The sequence below is a fragment of the Diadema antillarum genome, unplaced genomic scaffold, assembly GCF_040938485.1.
Source record: "Diadema antillarum isolate AM-2024a unplaced genomic scaffold, OU_Dant_1.0 seq00000364_RagTag, whole genome shotgun sequence".
NCBI lineage: Eukaryota > Metazoa > Echinodermata > Echinoidea > Diadematoida > Diadematidae > Diadema > Diadema antillarum.
Window position 1 is genome coordinate 1,316,403 of NW_027271365.1, and position 22,283 is coordinate 1,338,685.

Genomic DNA, 22,283 nt, shown 5'->3' on the forward strand with positions numbered 1-22,283 from the left:
CCATGAACGGCGTTTTGAATCAGCGTTTTGAATCAGCGTTTCAAAACGCTGATTCTGCCTTCGCAAATTGAGCATAAACACACCCTAAGATGACCTGGCAGAGCCAAGTGTGATGCATATGAGGTTCAGTATGAAGACCGGATAATTCTTGCCAAGGGACAAGACCATTAAAGGCCCATTCACACACAGGAGTTATCGGTTTCCGATCGCCATGCATTAAATCGATTTAACTGGCTGATGTTCACGCGCAAGCCAAGCAAATCAATTGGCTGCAAGACAAACATGTTCAATCTCTGAACTGCACATGTCTAAATAATGGTAGGAGCATCACCTGGACATCCTTACCCTACGCCTTGTGTCATGACATTATCATTTTTTCCCCCTATGTACACTTATTAACACACATTGCTCAAGACAAATAATCGTAAGGGTTTAAAAAAAAATCAAGATGGATTATTTTTTGCACTGCGATGGGGATCGCAAAGTTCATGATTTCATATCCACATTTATTGATTGGCAGCAAAAAATTGATTTTTAAAAAGCAATCTGTGTGTATGTGTGTGTGTGAACGAGCCTCAGGATAAAAAGTTACAATGTGGTCAAAGCATAAATGGACAGTCATGTGATGGATTGAATGCCATAAAAAGACAAAATTGAGTTCGTCCCAGATTCACGGCGCAATATTGTATAGTTTGTGATGATGATGAATTACATCCAGAAATGCCACAAGTCAGTGCCTTCATTCATATTTCGAAAGCAGTTAGAGACCTTTCCCACTCTGTATTGAGGCGGAATCGACAATCAACTTCATGCTATGCCAGTGACTCACTATCAAAGAGCGATTACCTTCGAAAGCAATGCTTGATTTGGAAGTTTAATTGAATTCACAGATCCCTCATTTGCTGCCTCTGTTGCCGAAATGCCATCAACATATGGTTTCCTGCCATGTCTATTAAATGAAACGGACATTAAAGATAATATGAAGTTTTGGTACCTTTACAAAGTTTCCCTGAGATTGCCTTGTCTTAGTTTGTGTTTCAGGTTAAAGTACCTTTCATATAACCAACACAGTGAGACTTACTCGCCCCAAAGTGCTCTCATATCTTAGTAATCATGCAATAATGGTTTCGGATATTATCGACGCTGTACAACGTCAATAAATACTAACGGCTCGTTCGAATCGTTCGAATCTTTATATAGCTCCCTCAACGATCATTCTGCGTGTAACTCGTGAGAACCGGATCGCCAGCACAGAACTTGTGTAGAGTTCTGTGACCGCCAGGTATCCGGGCAGTGCCGCAGCGCTAACACTCCTCTGAAGCTGTTTGTGCGATGCGGTAATGCGTGCATGCATGCGAGCGGTATGTACAGTGCCGACAATGCGTGATCACAGATTATGGTACATGAGGCGAGGATGTACGACTTGTGTGTACTAGGACTAGTAGTATGGTACACGAAGACGGGTTTGACATAGAGCAGCCATTGCAGGAGGGAAACAAAAACAAATACGAAGACCATAAACAGTGGTCAATCCTGCCGGAGGGGAAAAAAAGACGAGTATAGCTGCGGCAACTTTGAGGCGATCAGACATGCATCAGTATACTTTGTATACTACTAGGCGCTGCGTTTTACTCACCACCGGCCACCCTGGTTAGATCGAGGCTCGTTATGCAGCGAAGCACGGATTATACATACAGATTGTACGCGCACACAACTTGACAACACTGCGGTGGTGAGAAGTGACTTGCTGTGCTGCCAAATAAGACAGTAGTTCCTACATGATATTTTAATGTAGTTAGATATTTTTAATATTGTCTGAATTCATATGTTGGTAAACTCTCGTGATTTTAGAGGCTCCACCACAGTGCTAGACTATCACGCGGACTTGCTATGAGATAGATGACAATAACATCTACCTTGTAAGCAGCCTTAGCATGCCCTGTTCAGCAGTCGATCGTTTTACCAGGGAGGTGGTTTACCTGGGAGACGGGAACTCTCTATTCATTCAGTACTGTACATGAAGGAAGACATTTATACCTCAACCAGCTCCCAGCCCGACCAGATGCATGCATGAATGCAATACCCGCTCGCGCTGGTTTACGTTTGGAACAGCAACACACACACACACACACACACACACACACACACACACACACACTCACATACACACACTCACATACACACACAGTACACACACACACACACACACATACTCACAAGCACACTGACACCAGGGAGTGTTCCAGTCCACCTGTCTTGACACGGGTACAGAAATAGATCGAACGTTTATTGACCTTGAGTCGGGTCAGACTCACAAAAAAAGAGGAAGAAGAAACCACGCCAGAGATGGAGTGATCAGATTGCAGGGAGAGAGAGAGAGAGAGAGAGAGGAAGAGGGAAAGACACATTTTCACAAACCTGCCTCGTTATGACGCAATCGTGGAGAACAGTGCCAGTAGCTCCATGATACAGTCGAGGATGGAATCAGAGCTTGAAGCTCCTTGATGGAATAAAGCCCATCCCATACTCACGACTATAGGACTGACAGAGTTTGGATCCTGAACAAGTCACAGCAGCTTCAGCATAAACGAGTTGTTTTTTGTTTTGTTTTGTTTTTTCAAATCCAAAGTCGGTCAGTCATAGTCGTGAGTCGTATTCCAATAGTGTGCGGCGGGCTTAGGATATGTAGGTCACTCTTTGGCCTTTAGTTCGGCCTGCACTAATTTATTCATTTATTTATTTTATTTTATTTTTTTTTTGTATTTCAAAGTTACGTTGGTGTTTTCATTATGCAGATGGTGCATTATAGTAGGCCTATGATAAGTGGCCTATTGGCCCCAAAACATGATTTTAGACTGAAAATAATCCGAGTTACGTGTTTTTTTTTATTTTATTTTTTTACATACAGATTATATTCAGATTGACAGTGTAAATCATTAATCGATTGATTTTCAAGGAAAATGGACTTACCGGATTATTTTTTTCTTTCGAACACGCTCTTCTTCCTTCAGAGAAACACAAAACCTCCACATTCAACTCCAAAGGGAGGAAAATCAAGCTGCGCATACCGAGGTTGAGGTAACATAAGTAAATCCAAGTTCTGTGAGTTTCAGAGGAATATCGCAAGATCTTGTGGGTGGTATACTAGTACTTTAGTAAGCTTCAGTTTGATTGTAGTTATGAACTACCTATTTACGACGCCAGTGTAGCCACGGGTATGAGCATGTCGCTGTAATAATATTGTGCGACACAACAGAAGCCTGCAACATTGTGTGCGACATCCTCGAGAATTGGCGACATGCATGTTCTAACTATATAAGTGTTATCAAATTTGTGAAAAACACGTGTAAAACTTGTGGGACGACAAACTCATATGTTGGCTGAACTCTATTTTATTTTTTTTTAAAGAATATTTTATTCTCCATCAATGGTATTTCGTTTATGCATCGATACAAGGTACTCCATCATCTCTTTATTGTTTTAGGGGGTTTCGTGTTGACAAAGTCGAGTATATGGCTGCAAAAAATGCGGTGAGCTACCTGTGGTGTATGGCTGGTGCGTGTTCCACGTGTTTATAGGGCATAGTGAAAATTCAAGGAAAAAAAACCTACAACCCAAACGAATTGAAACAGAACGCGCAGTGGTACGGGGAAAAGACACTGCGTGCGAACATCTTCTTAAAAAAAAAAAAAAAAATGTCGCTACGGCGACAGGTGTATGCCTCCGCAATAATGCAGGTCTATAGTACAAGGTCTTGACCATGTGTGATGACAGTTTCACACAATTGGCAAGATATTAAAATGACAGGTTTGCCACAAATGTGCTGAATGTTCACTTTCCTAGAACTATCAATTGGATGAATGATTAAAACGTCAGAGTGCAGGTATTTGGGGGAACTGATGATTTTTACTGGACTTTTGACCCTTTTATAAGTTTATGCATTGAGTAATTTTCAAGGTATTGAGAAAAAATATAAATTCAGTATCAAATGGTAAAATAGTATTATCTAAACCTGGCCTTTGACCTTTGACCTCACAGTTCCAAAGAGAATCACTGTTAGGTAGAACATGCATAAATATGTAAGTTTCATGATAATACCTTGAGTTACTTTTGAGATATGGAGGAAGAAGTGCAATTTAGCACTTTCACTTGACCTTTGACCTTTTGGCACGAAACTTCCCGCAGAATATATATTGGGTTATACATGCATACATCAAGTTAAAAAAATCCTTCAGGCATTGCATAAATATAAGAAAAGTAGTGATATTTTGAGGAGTTGACCTTGAACTTTGACCCCTGACCTTTGACCCATGACCCCCAACTTCCCTAGATAATCACTGCCCATCGGTTCATATATATACTAAGTTCCATGAAGATACCTTGAACCATTTGCGAGATATGGAGAAAAACATGAAATTTCAACCTTTTTTCACAAAATAACCTGTGACCTTTGACCTTTGACCCCGTGACCCTAAAATCCAAACAAAGTATTATCCCCCAGGATATACCCTCATACCAAGTTTGATGCAAAACCACCTCACGGTTCTTGTGATATTGACAAAAACAAAACGGGACGGACGTACGGACGGACGTACGGACGGACGGACGCCCCGAAAACAATGCCTCCGGCCACTTCGTTGGCGGAGAAAAGAGAAAAGAGCAAAATCCCACGATAGCAAGGTGCCACAGACTTGGCAAAGAGGGGGGGGGGAGGGGGAGGGGGAGGGGGAGGGGGGAGGGCGGGGGGTAAACCACAAATCCGCGCGGTGGCGCATTCCTGCTGAGGTCATAAACAGTCTGGGGCCTGCGGGAATGAAAAGGATGTTTCGAAGCGAGCTCAAGTCGAAGACTCCGGGGAAGACCACTGGCAGGATTGCAATCGTTACCTGATTCTACATTTCTTTCAATCAATTGACGTAAAATAATGTCATTTTTTCTATTTTCTTTATATCTTTCCTGAAATATATCCCACTGCCCTCCAAAGGGGGATGATTCTCTATCATTATTCTTTCTTTTCTGACGGTGACTCAGAGGTGCTTGATTATAAAAAGGGAAAATCATGTTACTGTTCGTCACTCTGCAAGTTCGTTGTTCTGAGAGAGAAACACTTTCGTTATTTTTATGGTTCCTTGATTCGAACACGGGTGTTCGTTCATCCTGAAACGAAATAAATTTCGTACCACGTATAGGACCTAATTCGTTTTCAGAACAAAAATGTTCGGATTATAACTAACGCCTTCATATTCGGAGCAACAAATGGATCTGGAACAGGAATTTGGGGACCCGGATTGACGAACCTTATACATGACGTGTACTTATCCCCCAAAGTAATGGATACCGTGCAAAGAAATTAACGATGTCAAAAAGGGAGATTAGTTTCCCGCCAATTCCCCCTTCCGTCAATACTAAGGCTCCTACTTCGGAAGTATAGGTCTGTCTCTCGTTGCTCGATAAAGAAAAAGAAAAAGAAATGAACAACGTCAAAATAAACAAGAACAGAATAAACGCATGTTCGCCTATCGTGGGGCATCTATGCAATACTGTTACCTTGGATGATATCCTCACCCTCACCATCGTGTAATTCCTATATAAGAAAGCAATTAATAATTATGTTTTGCACTGGATGTTATGAAAATGTATGTGATCTGGTATCCCGACGTAATGTAAATGATTATGTTACATGAAGAGGGCTGTTCGTGGGTGGTATTCGAATACTGTTTTGTATAATTATGATTTCGTTATGTGTAGATTATGTGCGTATAATAAGAGTTTCATTTTAAATGGAGTTTCAATCAATTTTATTATTCATGTCAAATTGGATTCCTCGGAAGACCATCACGACCATGAATGCCGAGTTGCGAGCAGGGCAATCCATACGTTTACCTTTGGTTATAATACCATGTTATTATAGTTGAAATGTATCATTGTTACCTTGGGACTTTACGGTGAATCATTTATTAACAGACAATCAAATATCTCCCACTGCCCAAGGGGAAACATATCAAACTAAGAATGACATTCATTTTTGCTTTTAAGATTTCCCCTCCCGTCTGACAATAATTTTCTGAAACATCCACCAGTGCCGGATGTAGAATGTTTATTCCGAAGGTGATATCCGACAATGAAGTACAAAGGCTTGATACTCCGATGAATTAGAATCACAAGCTTACGCAATGCTATTTTACGAAGAACACTCTTCGGATATATGTTGAAGATTAGTGCCTAAACATTACCTATAAACCAAAACAATCGTAGCATATGTATACTAGCTAGGCCTTCTAAATAACCAATAAAACATTTAAACGAGTTAATAATTGCCTATAAATAATCGGCAGCACCCCTCAAGTATTTCAAGAAACAACTATATGTCTTGTGCAAAACAATTCCTGCATATTTTTTGAATGTGGCAAGATATAATGCGAACATGAGATTGTGAGTTATAAGAACAATTTCAATATTGAGCTGAGTTCAGCAGATGTCATAAAATATCTTCGGATCTCGTTCATGAGGACATGCCAGCAGAATTTGGGTAAATGAAATGCAGCCATTTCCACTGGAACTAATGGTAGATCAATGTTATTGCCGTATCCTTGGAGTAAAATGTCGCCGGGGCGCGGGACAATTCATTGTGGTGTCTTCGAAGGAAACATCACCGGAGCAAGTGTTGGTGGTTCAGTCGTCGGCGGAGCAATCATTGTCGACGGAGCAGATGTCGTTGGGGTGATGTTGTGGAGCACATTCTCGCGGAGCGAATTAATGTCAGTGGAGCATAAAGACTGACCTCTCTTTGATACATACGTATACTCATGGACACAAAAGAAACATTAGCCAATGGTATAAAGGGTATAGTGGTCGGACATTTCCATCGCCTTGATGTTACCATTTTGCAAAGAATCTACAAATTTTAGTAACATACATTCACCAAAATTAATGTCATACCGTACATTTCTGGATGCTGAAAATAATTAGAAGCTGACCTATTTCACTCAGCGTGACAAAGGTGAAAAGTTTACGTTTTCTCTGTTGTTCCGGATTAAAGAAAAACAAAATAACGTCACCATGATTAATTTCCTATTATGACAATGTGTGGGAAGGGATAATGTGTTATTCATATTTTTTGCGGTACATCAATGATCATTGATGCGACTTGACTTGACATCATCTTGAAGTTCATCAGGACGTGTTTCCAGTGACGTTCATTTACTGGTGCTATATAGGGACAGCATGTCATGTTTTTACGGAGCGTTGTTCAATCTCAATATAAAAAACATACATAACGATATGTGCACAGGAAATTACAATCCTCTGATAATTTATGACAATGATAATGAGATGTGATGTTTATGGCTTATTTGCAATACATTGCACTCCCGTTACAACGAACACGGTAATAACGAAGCAAAACTTCTGTTCCCAAAATGTTCGCCATTAAAGTCTGTGTTAAAAAAAATTCACTTATAACGAACACGTTTATAGCGAAATTTTCGTTACAACGAAGTCTTTTCCGAGCGCCACTGACAAAGAAAAACAAAAGAAATGTGCTCTGTTATAACGAAATGCGGATCGCTTCCGAAAATACGTAGCGGAACAAGCATTTATAGCGTCTCTGCGTGGGCGAATGCTTCACAATACTGCGTTTTCGATCCGTGTGTCACGCACAAGTTTTCGAGGAGAACTTGCATTATTGTTAAACAATCTGACAATAACCTGAAATTGAGTAAGGTTCCTTATTACAAAACACAAAGATTCTGATACACCTAAATGTCCGTTAGTTCGGAAATGAAACAGTGTTTGTTCACGAACATTTTGGCGTTATTCCAAAGATTCGTTATTCCGAAAAAAAAATAAAAATATGGTTCTTATTACGACGGTGCGTTTGTCCGAAAATGATAGGAATTCCAAACATTCATTGATTGGAACATTAAAAAAAACAACAACCTAAAACAACAACAAAACAAAAAAAAACACCAAAAACAAACAAACAAACAAAAAACGTTTCGTTAATCCAGAAAAGAAAAGGTAAGTCCACTAACAAATCTTAGGAATTGCAAACCTTATAATCGTCTTATAAGAAAACTGAACCTTCGAAATACGTAACCTGTGTCTTTTTTTTTTTTAATTAACAAACCTTCTACGGAATGACAAACTTTATTACATTTTCGGATTAAAAAACCTTCGCAACAACGAACCTTCGGAATAGTGATCCTTTCTCAGTTAGTAAATTACAAACCTTTGGAATGACGAACCTGATCATTTTAATTTTCCGATCGACGAACCTTCGGACATTACAAACAACTTTATGCTCTCTTTTAATTGTAATATTCAAACGAAATTTAAAAGGTCCCATTCCATTTTACATAGCTTTCCAGTGTATTCAGCAAACAGAACATCATAATTTATATGCGTGGTTTCCTTGTTTTCGTTTAATATTGTATTTGTTCGGTTATAACGAAACTTCGTTATAACGAAAGAAAACTGCCCCCATGCCCCCTATAGGGTATAGTTAGTTCTCTTTTTCTTTTAAAATGTATATCATCAAGGTTCTGCAGTGACCACGGGTATATTATTTTTTTGATATTTTGTTTTTTAGGAAGGAAACAACCCCGTAACGAGGGGGCATTGGTGGCACGAGAAACTGAAGGGGAAAAAAATGCATGGGGGAGCCTTTTTTTCCTATTCAGCCGATTAATCCCGAGTGGGGCACCAGAAAGAAATAAAAAAGAAAGGATGCAATATATATATCTTATATATATATATATATATATATATACGTGTGATACATACCTGATGGCATACGTGTAGAGCTGTCCTACCGTTGCTTGTTATACCGGTCGAACACGAAGCCACCTCGATCACTACTGATTATAGCTTACTATAACACGAAGCCCCCTCGATCTCCATTGGGATTGTGTTATGTGAAAAGAGATTGCATAAGATTATGCTCTTGTCATGACATTTGTCATCATGAAAAAAGGGAAAAGACGGTCGCACAATCACAGATGGAAGAGGTCTTTGATTTGCTTTGTTGTTGTTGTTGTTGACAAAATTGTCTCACAGAATCACCTGATAAGCAAACAAACCAGTCCTCTTCACATTAATTTTTTTTTCTGCCAATTCTCTCCACAAAATTGGCCGCTAAGCAAAAACAACAACAACAAAAAATAATAATAATACAAACAGAACCAGCACATGACTGTGGTAATCAATTCCATCAAATCACCTGCCCAAACAACAAGCAAACATGTTATACATAAAACGCATATTAGGCCCTACTAATTGTAGAAAACAAGACAGTCAGTAAAACAACTAGAAAACATAACATTTCGGAATACGTCTTCTTGGTCAATCAGGCCTGCGCACTACTACGCTATACGAAAAAAAAAAATAAGAGAAAAAAATGTCCGGCTATAAAATGCTACATGCCAAGCGTCAATATCCATGATAGGCCTATGCCTACTCTGATAGCAACGTTGACCATGTAGATAATCGTCATTAACAATCGGATTTTCTATATTATGTTAGTTAGCGATTTTTTTTTTCTTTTTGACTAGACAGCCCATTCATTGTCAGAATGACCAAAAGAAAAAAAAAGGCTGTGAAGACTTTTTTTTAAAATAATTTCTTTCATTTTTTTTGTTTAAATCTTGACCTGACAGCACACATTATGTCGAGAGAAGTGTTTTTCTTCGATAAGCATATAAACATGGCAATTGAACATTATTCTAGAAGAACGCTACATGTATACCATCTTGCAGCACAGTTCCATTACACACTCTTTGACTGCACACAGTACACAGGTACCACGTGAATGGAGCAATGAAGCAAAAACAAACAAAAACGAAAACAAAAACCCGAAAACAATAATAATCTAAACAGGATTAGCATTTCTGTACAATCTGTCGACAAATCATCTGCTCAAACAAAAAACATTGTCGCGTTCTGCACAAAACGCATATAGGCCCTACTAAATCTGTAAAACAACAACAACAAAATAAATAACCCGAACCTTTCGGAATCCATATAATTCTTTGACACTCAGACCTATGCTATTTACGCTAAGAAAAAATGGACAAATGGAAAAATGTCAAGCATAAATGCTACGTTGCAACTGATATACGTCGATGTAGGGTAATTTGTCAATCAGCTGCAATGAAAACATCTCGACGGAAGAATTTCATGAATTTGAATAAAATTAATGCTTCGTGCCAAGCGTCATGTACTGCACCAACTCTGGCAACGTATAGTGTATAGACGATCATCAGTAACAACCGAGCTGGGTTTGTTTTTGTTGTTGTTGGTTTGTAGTTGATGTTTTAGTTAGGTTTAGTCGGCGATTGTTTTCTTTTTTTACTTGACAGCTGATTTATCGACATAATCGGCCAAAAAAAGGAAAAAAAGTGCAGACAATTTTTGATTTCAAACAACAAAACCCAAAATAATATTAATAGTAATCAAAACAGGATTAGTGGTCATCAATATTATTCTGTCAACAGATCGCCTGACAAAACAAAACAAAACAAAACGAAAACACAATTAAACACGTCTTCCATAAAACGCATATAGGCCCAACTAATTTGAAAAACAATCAGTAAAAGTACGCTGAGAAAAAAAAGAAGAAGAAAAGGAATGAAATTAAGAAAGAAATGCTCAGCATATACAGGCTGAAGCGTCAACTATGGCAACGTTGACCGTGTGTAGATCATCAAGCTGTTTTTACTTCTGTAGGTTTAGTTGACGATATTTAGTGCATTTTTTTTTTATTGGACTGCTCATTTAGGCTATGGACAGAGTTGGCAAAAACGATGCAAAGATTGTTATTGATTTTTTGATTTGGCTTGTCAGCACTTACGGCGAGAGAATTGCTTTTCTTTCATCACAAATGATATAGTGTAAAAACCATGGCAAATTGAACAAGACCCTGTCGCCATTACACGCCGGCCGCAGTAACTACGCACAGAACACAGGTAGGCCCTACCATGCTGGACAAACAAATAAAAAAAAAAACAAAAAAAAACCCTAAAACGACAATAACACAAACAGGATTAGCAAATTTGGTTGTCAGTTCTCTCGACAAATCACCTGACCAACAACAAACATGTCCTACAATCGCAAAACGTATCTCAATAGGCCCCACTAATTTGAAAATTACAAACAATCAGTAAAAAACAAAAACAAACAGAAAAAAAGCAAAACAAAAATCCTTTCGATTTCGGATTATGTCTTTCTCTGACAATCAGGCCTATGCAACTAAAAAAATAAATAAAAAAATTAAAATTAGAAATGAACAGCATGTGGTACGTGCGGAAGCGTCAACATCTACCGACTGCATGGCAACTTTGGCTGTGTAGATGATCATCAGTAATAAATACATGAGAGCTGTTGTTCTTTCTTAGGTTTACTTGGCATTTTTTCTTTACTTGATTGTGTGATCATGTATCGTCACTAACAAAAGGATCGTTTCCCTCATTTCAGTCTTGTTTTGCAGATGTGCCTTTTTCAGACAGAAATGTCTTTGAATAGATACAGATGATGAGGAGCAGCAATACCTGAGATCATGAGAAATTTTGTGTCAATCATGCACGGCCACCTGTAGGCCTACATCTCAAAAGCGTCTCAAAGACAGTTTTAGCATGCTTTAGGGTACTGCTTTGATCCCATGATTGTCACCGCAAGCAAGCCGGGAGAAGAACAAGATGGAGATTCGATAAATCTAAAACTATATGCGCAGAAGAAAATAACGCGGAAAAATCAAATGAAGTGAATGTGCAGTCTTGAGGTGTATGTTAGGAAATCATACCTCAAAGCAAACACTTTCGCTTGGGAAAAGCAGGCAGTTTTTAAAAGAAATGATGGAAGAATGATTGTCACTTGTGATCTCAATATTTCACTTTTCCGTAGCATATTCCAGAGCACAAAAAAAAAAAAGAAGGAAAAAAAAAGGATCGGTATTCGTAGAGGACAGGTATATCCTGTAGGGAAGGTATTATGCGTGTGCAAAAATGTGTACGATGAATGTCCTTGTACTAGTAGGCCTATATTAGGTCCATGGCCTGTCAACAAATCACCCGACGAACAACAAACATGTCCTTCACAAAACGTACAGGCCCACTATTGTTTACTCTTTTTTTTTTTTTACTTGGAAGCTCATTTATCGACAGAATAACAAAAACAAGAAAAATGGGAGGGCTACCTTTGATTGTTTGTTTCAGTTATTTTATCTGTTCTTGTCAACACGTAATATGGCGAGAGAATCTTATTGTTTATTATAGCATGAAAACATGGCAATTGAACATGCATTTCGGACCGCCTCTATATAGATCTGCAGAACAGTCCACTAACACGCAGCTCGCAGCTGGTCGTATGAATACTAACAGTACCCAAGTACATAATACGTGTAATACGTTAGTAGCTTGCAACGGGGCGAACGAACGAAGCCAGCTCGCTTGCCATGGCCACGCATGTACCATCCACTAGTACAGTGATTGGCATTGTCATAGCGAACGGAAGCCAGTACGATATCGCCACGGACTACATTGTTCAGTGGACTGAATCCACTCTTTGGTGGAAGCATGACTAGCAAAGAGTATCGACTTTTTGGTGGAAGCAGGGAGGTCTCACCTCCCTGGTGGAAGGCAAAGAGTGGGGAAAGCGCGTGGGGCATGTGTACAATATGGGTACTAGATAGCATGCTCATGGCCACCGTACCCACACATGCACAGTATACGGTTGGCCCATCCATGCCCCCATGATACGTACACACAACATACACCGCACAGGGGTATCGTTCGATCGTACACTACTGGACGTCGGACATAAAACGCACACAGTGGCTATACACACAATGTACGCAGTTGTCGACAGCTTGCTCTGCTATAAACGGATCGCGGATCGTAGCCTCTGGGATGCGGTCGCGCTTGTGTACAGTACACTTCAGTAGTATATCACAGAGCTCTCTCAAGACTTCTATAAGTAGTATAGTATCAGTAGTATCCGAAAACCGACTTTCTTCTCGGGACCGCAAGGGGGCGTTGTGAATCATGCGCTCGAGACCAAATCCTTCCGTTTAAACGAGCCGTTATTTTGCGAGAGTCACTACTGCAGTTCTCATCTAAATTGACGTTCTAGTAATCAAACATGAGTTATAATGCTCCCTAAGCATCATACTGACTAGCAGTTATATCCTGATACTTTGAATCATGGTTTCACTCGGTGAAATGCACCTTAACAGGAACTCCATTTTATCTTTAAGGTCTATTTTGACTGTATAGGCATCACTCATTGCTAAATTTTCGTGGAAGTCGAGACAATTTTGGGTGTAGTCAAAAGTATTGAGTTGCTAAACATCAGTCAAAGGTTCATGTTTTTCCTCTGACAGTAGTCAACTTGATATGTGCAAATCACTTTTTTTTTAAAGACTAGGTTCAAACTAAGTGATTTAAAGGACAAGTTCACCTTCATAAACATAAGGATTGAGAAAATGCAACAATATTAGTAGAACACATCAGTGAAAGTTTGAGGAAAATTGGACAATCAATGCAAAAGTTATGAATTTTTTAAATTTTTGTGTTGGAACCGCTGGATGAGGAGACTACTACAGCTTGTGAGTCATATGCGTACAACAGTATAAAGAAAATATAAAAGAAAATTCAACATATTTTCACTTTTTTCGCATAATAAAAGAGCAATTGACTTGCCTCTTTCTAAAGGCAGGGGGAATAATATTACCCATAACATTTATCGGTAACGAGTCAGGGGAATGTGTACTTTTTTCAAAAGATGGAATTTTGTGAAATTCTCTTTATATTTTCCTTATATTGTTGTACGCATGTGACATCTAAGTTATTCATACACTGCAGTAGTCTTCTCATCCAGCGGGTACTGCACAAAAACTTCAAAAATTCATAACTTTTGAACGGATTGTCTGATTTTCCTCAAACTTTCAATGATGTGTTCTACTAATATTGCTACATTCTCTCAATACTTATGTTTATGAAGGTGAACTTGTCCTTTAATGAATGTATTGTCAAACGAAAGGACAAAGGAGAAACGAAAAGATTTGTCTTTGAAGATGTAACCCATCCCTTTCAATAGCATCTCGATCTCAGAAACACCCTCCCCCCCAAAAAACAAAACACCCCACCTTATATATGCATTTTATATATGAATTGAATTCAATATGTTCTTCTTGTTGATCTAATCTCTGCTCTGTCTTTCAATATTATTTTGGTTTGAATGAGTATCGTGTTTAAATAACTTTGTATGATCCCCTCGAATAAAAATATTTTCCCCATTTGACATGACCTGGTAGGGGATTTAATTAAGAATGGGCACGAGGAGATCAATTCAAGTTAGAAAGATTTGAAGCTGCGAAGTTGTGGCAACATATTGAAAGCATGAGAATGACAATATTCCACAGAACGGACATGCATCGTAAACAGCAACTTGACAGACTTCTTCAATGTCGTTCGTATCCTGAAGATGAAGCCAGGTTATGAAGGGAGCAAAGCTGTGACTTGGATAAAGGAAGAATGGATTAAAAAGTAGGGTGACTTACTGTCGCTTCTTCATTTTTAGCTCATCTGAGCCAAAGGCCCCAATCCCCCCAAATTAAGGAATCTTAAAAAATTTGGGCCCTTATTGTACATTTTCATCTTCTACTTGAGAATGCCTGGTCAAATTTTGGTAGAGCTGTGAATAATCTAGACTAGTGACTGCGTGATAAGGTGAACTTGCGATACTCAGGTGAGCGCTAGACCCGCGGGTCTCTTGTTAATATATATACTGTTATCGTGTTGATCTGTCTTGATTCTTCCCTGCAGAAAGATCAGGGAGGTGTACACTGTGAACCCTTCCTCCCCCCCCCCCCCAATCGTCCACGTCTTGCCCAGTAAGGGGTGATCTCGTAAAGGATGTAGAACGGATGGGTAATGGCACCAATCATGACGCATCTAAATCTCATTTAAAGGCAGACCTAGCCAGTGTCATGCACGACTTGACAAGTGGATCGTTTTTATTTTTTCTCTCTACTGTGTTGTTTTTCATTTTCTTTAAATGCTAGGCTGCAAATTGAATTGTTAAAAAAAAGGGGGGAGGGGGCTGTCATCTCGGGGATGGTGCGGGGGCGATGCAGCGAAGGACATGAATGCATGATTCCCCAAGATGCAGCCCATGATTGGACGGCTTAGCCGGTAGATTTTCCCAATCGTCATCCTGTTAGGAGTATCATCTCATTTTTCTCCCCTTTGCTTTGCTAGCTAATGGGGCGCTCTGGTCTGATCTGAGCAGCCTTAAAGGCGTGAAGATGTGAGGTTCTTTGGGTAGAAATTGTGGTTTTCTTGTGCAAAATTGAGTACAAATTAGCTCAAAGTGGTAGTTTATAGCAAGTCTCAAAGTTGATTTACTTTGATTACTGATAATCTTTGTCTCTTTATCTTGCAATGATTTGGAAGAAGCTGTGTGTACTTTAATTGAAATGAAAAGGGATATTGTTTAATTGCCTTGTTTTCTACTAAGATTTTGATGTTATGTCTATAGAAGGAAAAAAAATGCTTAAACTCTTATCTTAGGTCACTTTTCATGTGTGGTTCTCTTGTGTCTTTTTGAGGAATTTCATCAATATTAGTTAGAGAGGAAGATACATCCAAATACACTGTACTTGTACCTTGTAATGAGCATCAGAGGTGAAGGATTAGCTTCTGGTTGTGTCTGTAGACTAGTGAGGATATGTTTTTGTTTTTGTTTATCTTTTTTTCTTGGTACTGCCACAGCCAATCTCTGTACTCACCATAAGAGCCAAAAATCATCCCCAAGATTCATGAGATATGCTGGTTGTGTGTTGGAGTGCACCTAGGTGTCTCTATCCCAAGAGCATCAACCTTTAAATTCAGTGGCATCTGGTTCAATGTTCCCATGACAACAGCTGTACCAAGGTCATGCCACACTGTCCTTTATCATGAGGTAAAGATGATGTTTTTGAACTTGTTTAGTGATTTGACTGTGCAGAAACTTCAAAAATTCATAACTTTGGAACGGATTGTCTGATTTTCCTCCAACTTTCACTGATATGTTCTACTAATATTTGCCACATTCTCTCAATCCTTATGCAAGTGGACTTGTCCTTTAAAATATGATAGGCACTTCACTGGTATGGCCAGCAAGAATCATATTGATTATCATGGCTATGATGAGTCATCTTACTCACAGATATCCAACTAGCTGTAGTTCTCAAGTGGTACTTAATGAATTACTTCCTGTAACATATAAAGCACATGTATGCATATTGTACACCTGTGTAGTTGCAAGTAAAATCATATCTTTACAACACAATCAGCTGGCAAGCATTGAAGTTACATGTATGAAGTTAAGGTATGGGTACATCTGAACAGTTCCATGAAATAAAAAAATAACTGATACATTGGTTCAGATAAAACAGTCATTCTGAATGAAATTCAGCTGCCTAGTAAGTCAAATACTATAGAAGACCACAAACTACCACTGAATTTCCCTTAAACGTGAGAGAAATTTAATCAAGTTCACCAGTAGGTAGGTGTAGTTTCTTCATACATGCAGTCTTGCTGTAGATTCTTTCTCAGAAAGGCAACTTAATGGGTTTAGCAGGTTGTGTAGAGATGGAAAGGTTGCCCATTCACACCAGCAAATATCATGCGCTCCATGACTGCTTGCTGCATTAGTGCGCGACTGCATTTATTAATTTACCTCATGTTAAGCTGTCAGCTTACACAGGCATCTGACAGTAGTATTTTTTCTCCCCCCCTCCCCCCCCCCCCCCCCCATCAAATAAAAAAACAGATGAGGATGTCTGGATAGTGAAGAAATGGGTGAGTCTTGTCTGTGGAGATGGTGGTAAATGCTTGCGGGATAAATCATGCGTACTACTATTGAAGCTTCAGGCCGTTCAATCCTGTTAATATTTTTTTCTCAGAAGGAAGTGCTCAATTCTTCGTGGACATATTCTAATGACAGCTTGCAAAGAAGGTTAACTTTAACATCATTTTTATTCGGTAAAAGAGATGAAAACATCCTAAATGCTCAATATGATTTGACTTGCGAAAATGTATTACCAGTTTATAAATGAACCATACAGTGTCTGTCTTGTGTGCTGGAATTGTGTGTGGTAGCGAAGTTAGTAGCAGTAGAACATAATGTGATGCATGCATACTTCTTTTCATACCGCCCTCCAGCTCCATCCTCATCCCAAACCCAGTATGTTGGGCACTTGATGACGCGGGAAAGCCATTTTGGGGGGTAACACGATCCGCGCTCACACAAAACTGCCGAGCCTCGGCAAACCCGTCAAATCGCTGAGCGGTCTTGCCGCGATATTGTGTCGTTTGCGCCACTACACGGCCGCTCTCCCCCTCCGAGACCTTTTAGTGTTAGGCTATAGGAGCGTGAAGTCTGGGGCTGGAGTGAGAGAAAGGAAGGAAAAAACAACAACGACCGAAAGCGTAAAATGGCAACAGCCTTGCCTACATTACGCACACCTCTCTCCGGTAAACAGAAACTGAAGAATTGCACCTTTTTCTCTTTCCTCATTTCTATTTTGACCATGGGAGGGAGAAAGTACTCATAGGGCATACAGTATGTTTGGTCTTCCCAGAGTTCCTAGCTAGGTTAATGTACTATCTTACAGCTGTCGTGGAATGTGTATATTGTATCTACAGGCCTTTTAGTAGTAGTGATTTTTATTTTGTTTGGAGAGGGGGGGGGGGGGGGGGAGTAGAGGTACCTTTATTTTTTTTTCTTTTCTTGTCAGGAATTAAAAGAAGAACATGAAAAGGAGGAGATGAATTGTAACTAGATTATCTCAAGGACACACTGTGCCTTTTGTTTACTGAAAAAAGTCCTTATCTGACCAATGTGCAGACACACTCGCTCTTTTTTTAAAACTCTTTTTCATGTATTATGTATCACATCAAGTGATCTGAGTCCTCTGAAGGAAGATCTGTGCCATGTGTACAAATATTGCATGAGAGGGAACCTCCCTTTTAAACTCATAGACAGAAGTACATTTACCCCAGCAAAGTTGTGATTGGCAGTCTGCATTTTTTTTTTGTTGTTTGGACCATACCTGAGATCAGTCAATATTGATCCAATAATTCAGGTACAAGTTTGCGGGTGGTATTTCTTAGAAACTCATCTCTTCTTTCGTTTTCCGTCCTCTGCCAGTTTGTTGAAATGTTTAAGAGATCAGCTGAGCCAGTGTTTACTCCTTGTGACTTGGGGTATATTTTTCCACATGTTTTACGTGCTGAACTAAACATTTGCATGGAGAGGACCACAGGAACATTGTGGAAATCAGGCCGACATCAATATTTTGATTTGATCACGATCGGCACAGTGAACCACAATGGACCACTGTGGAGTCAGTGGTGGTTTGAACCCAATAACCTTGAAAGACCTTTCAGAATAATCATATGTGAGGCAGGAGTATGAATGGTCATGTAGTTACCCTTGGCATGACAGAATGTATTGCATTTATGGCCATTTTAATCAAAGAAGAAAATTGATGTGTAAATTTGTACTAGAAATATCTCTCTCTGTTCTGTTCATTTCTTGCTCAGCAATATCTTACGAAATTTGTCAATTGTAATCATTAGACTCAGGGTTGGCAATGTTTATGTGCTATTGACATGAAGGCCTCATTTTGATATTTCATAATTATTTCCTTATGTTAAACATCGTGTATCAGCTGCAGTTACTGCTTGTGGTGTTTGAGACCCTCAAATTAAGCTCTCATTTCCAATCTTATGTCTTGATCTCACAGAAACCCAAGAAGGCGATCCAGTATGGCTACCTGTTTGTGGCACCAGGCATCGACTTTGATAACCCCATGTCAAGAAATCGGGTGAGTTGCTTTGGCATAGAACAATATTTATTTACTCATTGTCATATTTGTTTTTCATTTATTTTTTATTTTTTGCATTGGTTTTACGTTCAAGATGAATCAAATAGGCACAATGTATCAAACACATTAAAGAGCAAACATATGTTGGGTGTCATTCTCCAGTAAGATTATGTAATCAGGGGTGCTTATTGTCGAAAGTGAAGAGCAGTGATGACATTAATGTCAGATTTGTTTCTTTGTGTGATTGTTTGTGTGCATGTGTGTTTTTAGTGATCTCAGTTCTGTTAGTTGCTACGGAAAAGAACCCCCCCACCCCCTCCCCCCAAAAGGATAAAGGACAACTGAATACTTGATTCTTTAAAAAAAAATTTTTAAACAGATTAATCAAGATTAATGGTTTCTGTGGTATAATGTTCGGTGTTAGTGATGTAATGGGGACTTTATAAAGGGCAGCATCTGATGCATTGAAAAGAACATCGTGACTTTAATCGTATCTGCTTATTATGGCGGCTGATCAGACTAATTCAGACCTCAAATGTTTGATGATGATTCAAAAGATCAGCTTATCATACCACTTTCAGGTTGTTGCCCGTGGTTAGTTAGCGAAGTCTGCAAACTATGTGGGGTTTAATCCCCAATATCCAGTGAAAATCATCCAATACAGAGTGTACATCTTGTATTTCATGACTATGACTTGTGATACTTGCTGTTCATGAACAGATAAGAGAATGGGGGTGGGTTGGGTAGGGGAACCCCCACGCGCCCAAACAAGGAGGGAGAAAGAGAGATGTTCCACCCTAGCCTGAACGTGTGTAGATATCACAGACATTATAATCACCATTGATTCATGGTGAGGAGTTAAGTGTTCATCCACATGTGCATAATCACCTGCGTACATTTCAATCCCAGCTGGATTAACGTCGCTACATTCTGCGATGACGCACTGAAATGATGTAGGCCGATTATCCCATCTGGTGCAATATGAAGTTTGTGAAAGTCGTGCTTTATCCCCGCCCCCTTCGCTTTTTAAAAAGTGAGCCGTGTGGCATTTGCTGCACGTATGCAAAACATCTTTTCAGGATCAGGGTGTAGGGAAGATTTATCAGTTGTGTGAGTAATGTTCTGAGTCAGGGAAAAATGAATTAGCTGAGGGATTGGAATTCTGATATACACTGCAGTACATTAAGTTGTATTTGAAGGTATGTTCAAGAAAAAAGAGGGTGCACGTATTTTCACATTCAAAAGAAATGTTAATTAGCAGTGAGTCTGTGGGAAAATGATCATGATTAGGAAACATTGCTACAATCTTTTTATGCATTTCACATCATTGCAGAGCTCACCTACCTCTCAGGTCTATCCCCCCCCCCCCCCAAAAAAAAAAAACAAAACAAAACAAAACAAAAAAAAAACATTTTTCATTTCATATTTAATACTGATTTGATTTTGTAAATTCTGTGCCAACTTTTGAACATATGGTCTACTCAGTTTTGTCTACAAGATTGTGTGAGGCATTAATTATTGAAGTCTCTTAGGTTGTTTTTTTGAGGTGTTAGTAATTTCTACAGAATTGTGTTCTCAGTCATATAGCACAAATGCTCCCTCAAGTGTATGTGGGGGGAAAAAAATCAGATTGATATCAAAACCCCCACCCATAGCATTATTGCACATTTAGGGTGGTACCTGAAATATTAGCTGCAGTGGTGTGTATATCACATCTTTACTTGCACAATGTCAAATTTCTGAGTGGATCATGAGACACAGGCTATAGATACATGGGAAATTTTGGTAAATCCCGGAAGTTGACCTGCCCTGAGACAAAATATGGATTAGGGCTGGCCAGCTCAAATTAGACTACTGAATGCTTACTTTGCCTTATCCCAGGTTTGGTTCGGGTAGTAAATTATAAGATGTCGAAACACTTTGCTTTTATGGAATAAAAACATACATCAATATATTATTTGTGACACAAACATTGTTATACCCTTGCCAAGTATGTTTTGCTTGGTTTGTTTGTTTTTTCTTCTATTAGCAATGTTGCTCAAATGGTTTGGTGGTAATTTGGATCCATAATATCTTTTGGACAATTATTAGCTAAGTCCAGGATTTTTGCATGGTACAACAGTGAAGTGGGATACAATTCTGGAGCATTTTTTTTTTTTTTTGTCCGAGTGCTTCCGGTTTAAAAATTTTGTTTTCAATCAACAGCCAGTGGAAGCTACTCAATTCAATGTCTGAATGCTCCTTTCTGTAACTCTATACAATTCCGAGAAATTCATGCAGTCTGGAACTATTGTATGATAAATAAGCTCTAGCATAAGAGTGTAGAACCCTCCATGTTTATAAATGGCATTGGTAACTGGTAACACCCATAGACCTGTTTACACGAGACCCTAATCTCTTGTCGCTGGCTAAAGGCCAATTTATGATCAAGCAATCACTCCACAAGGAGATTTAGTCACTGACATTTAAGGCTATATCATATCACAGATCCGCTGTCACATGCATCATGGATACCCCATCAGCCTTGTTCCAAAGATAGCTCATTTTGATAATCTATCCAAGACACAATGAAGTAAAGATGAAAATGATATTAAAGTATGATTATAGAATAGTAGATAAGTCCATCGATGAACATAGAGCCTCCTTCTTTGCATGAATATGGATTGATAACTGATTGATAAAATAATTTATATTTTGTTGAGATATGTATTACAAGGGGTGGGTGATAATGAACTGAATTCATCAAATCTCTGCATCTTGTTTCTTTATTGCAAAGGGTGGGCAATATTAAACTAATTCATAAAATCTCTACATGTAGGTGCCTACATACTTGTTTCTTTATATGTCATGAACTCTTTCCATTTCGTTGAGCTATCTGGCTAAAATTTGGTCCAGTTTTGACAGTGCAAGAGTTTTTCGCAAATTGTTGGTCTCAATCTAAGAATGACTTTACTGTGTATCGCTACTGATGGCATACTCTGCACTTGCTGTTTGTAGTGTTACATAGGATCAAAGGTCACTGACAAAGTCCTGCATGAAATGGTAGATGGGATAGGAACTCCAAGCCTGCCCTCCAATATTAATTCTGTCCCCATTTCCTCGTTGTCTCTGTTTACAAACATGTGATACTACTCTTAAAGGGATGGCACAGTATTGTGGAGATGAGAATTGGGCTTTTAACTTTTTGCAAGATGCCAAAAAAACACTTCAAGAGGTTTTCAAAGTTTATTTGATGAAAATTGCTTTAGAATGACTGAAACATCCAAAAACAAAGTAAAACAAAGCGGTTGTAATAGAATGTGGGTCCCACACTTTATTAGAATCACTCTTTTTTTGGTATCTCAGCCATTTCAAAACCAATTTTCATTAAATAAACATTGAATTCCTCATATAATTACATGCTCTTTCATATTTC

At 38.9% G+C, this 22,283-nt stretch overlaps 1 protein-coding gene across 3 annotated transcripts in view; it reads left to right on the plus strand.

Annotated features, from left to right (window-relative positions):
• Positions 1-22,283, plus strand: part of LOC139731184 (uncharacterized) — a 170,306-nt gene that overhangs the window by 57,277 nt on the left and 90,746 nt on the right. For all 3 annotated transcript variants that reach the window (XM_071642066.1, XM_071642067.1, XM_071642068.1), the window contains exon 2: positions 18,788-18,868. In XM_071642066.1, coding sequence (XP_071498167.1) covers positions 18,788-18,868 — 81 coding nt within the window. The remainder of the gene's footprint in view (positions 1-18,787; positions 18,869-22,283) is intronic.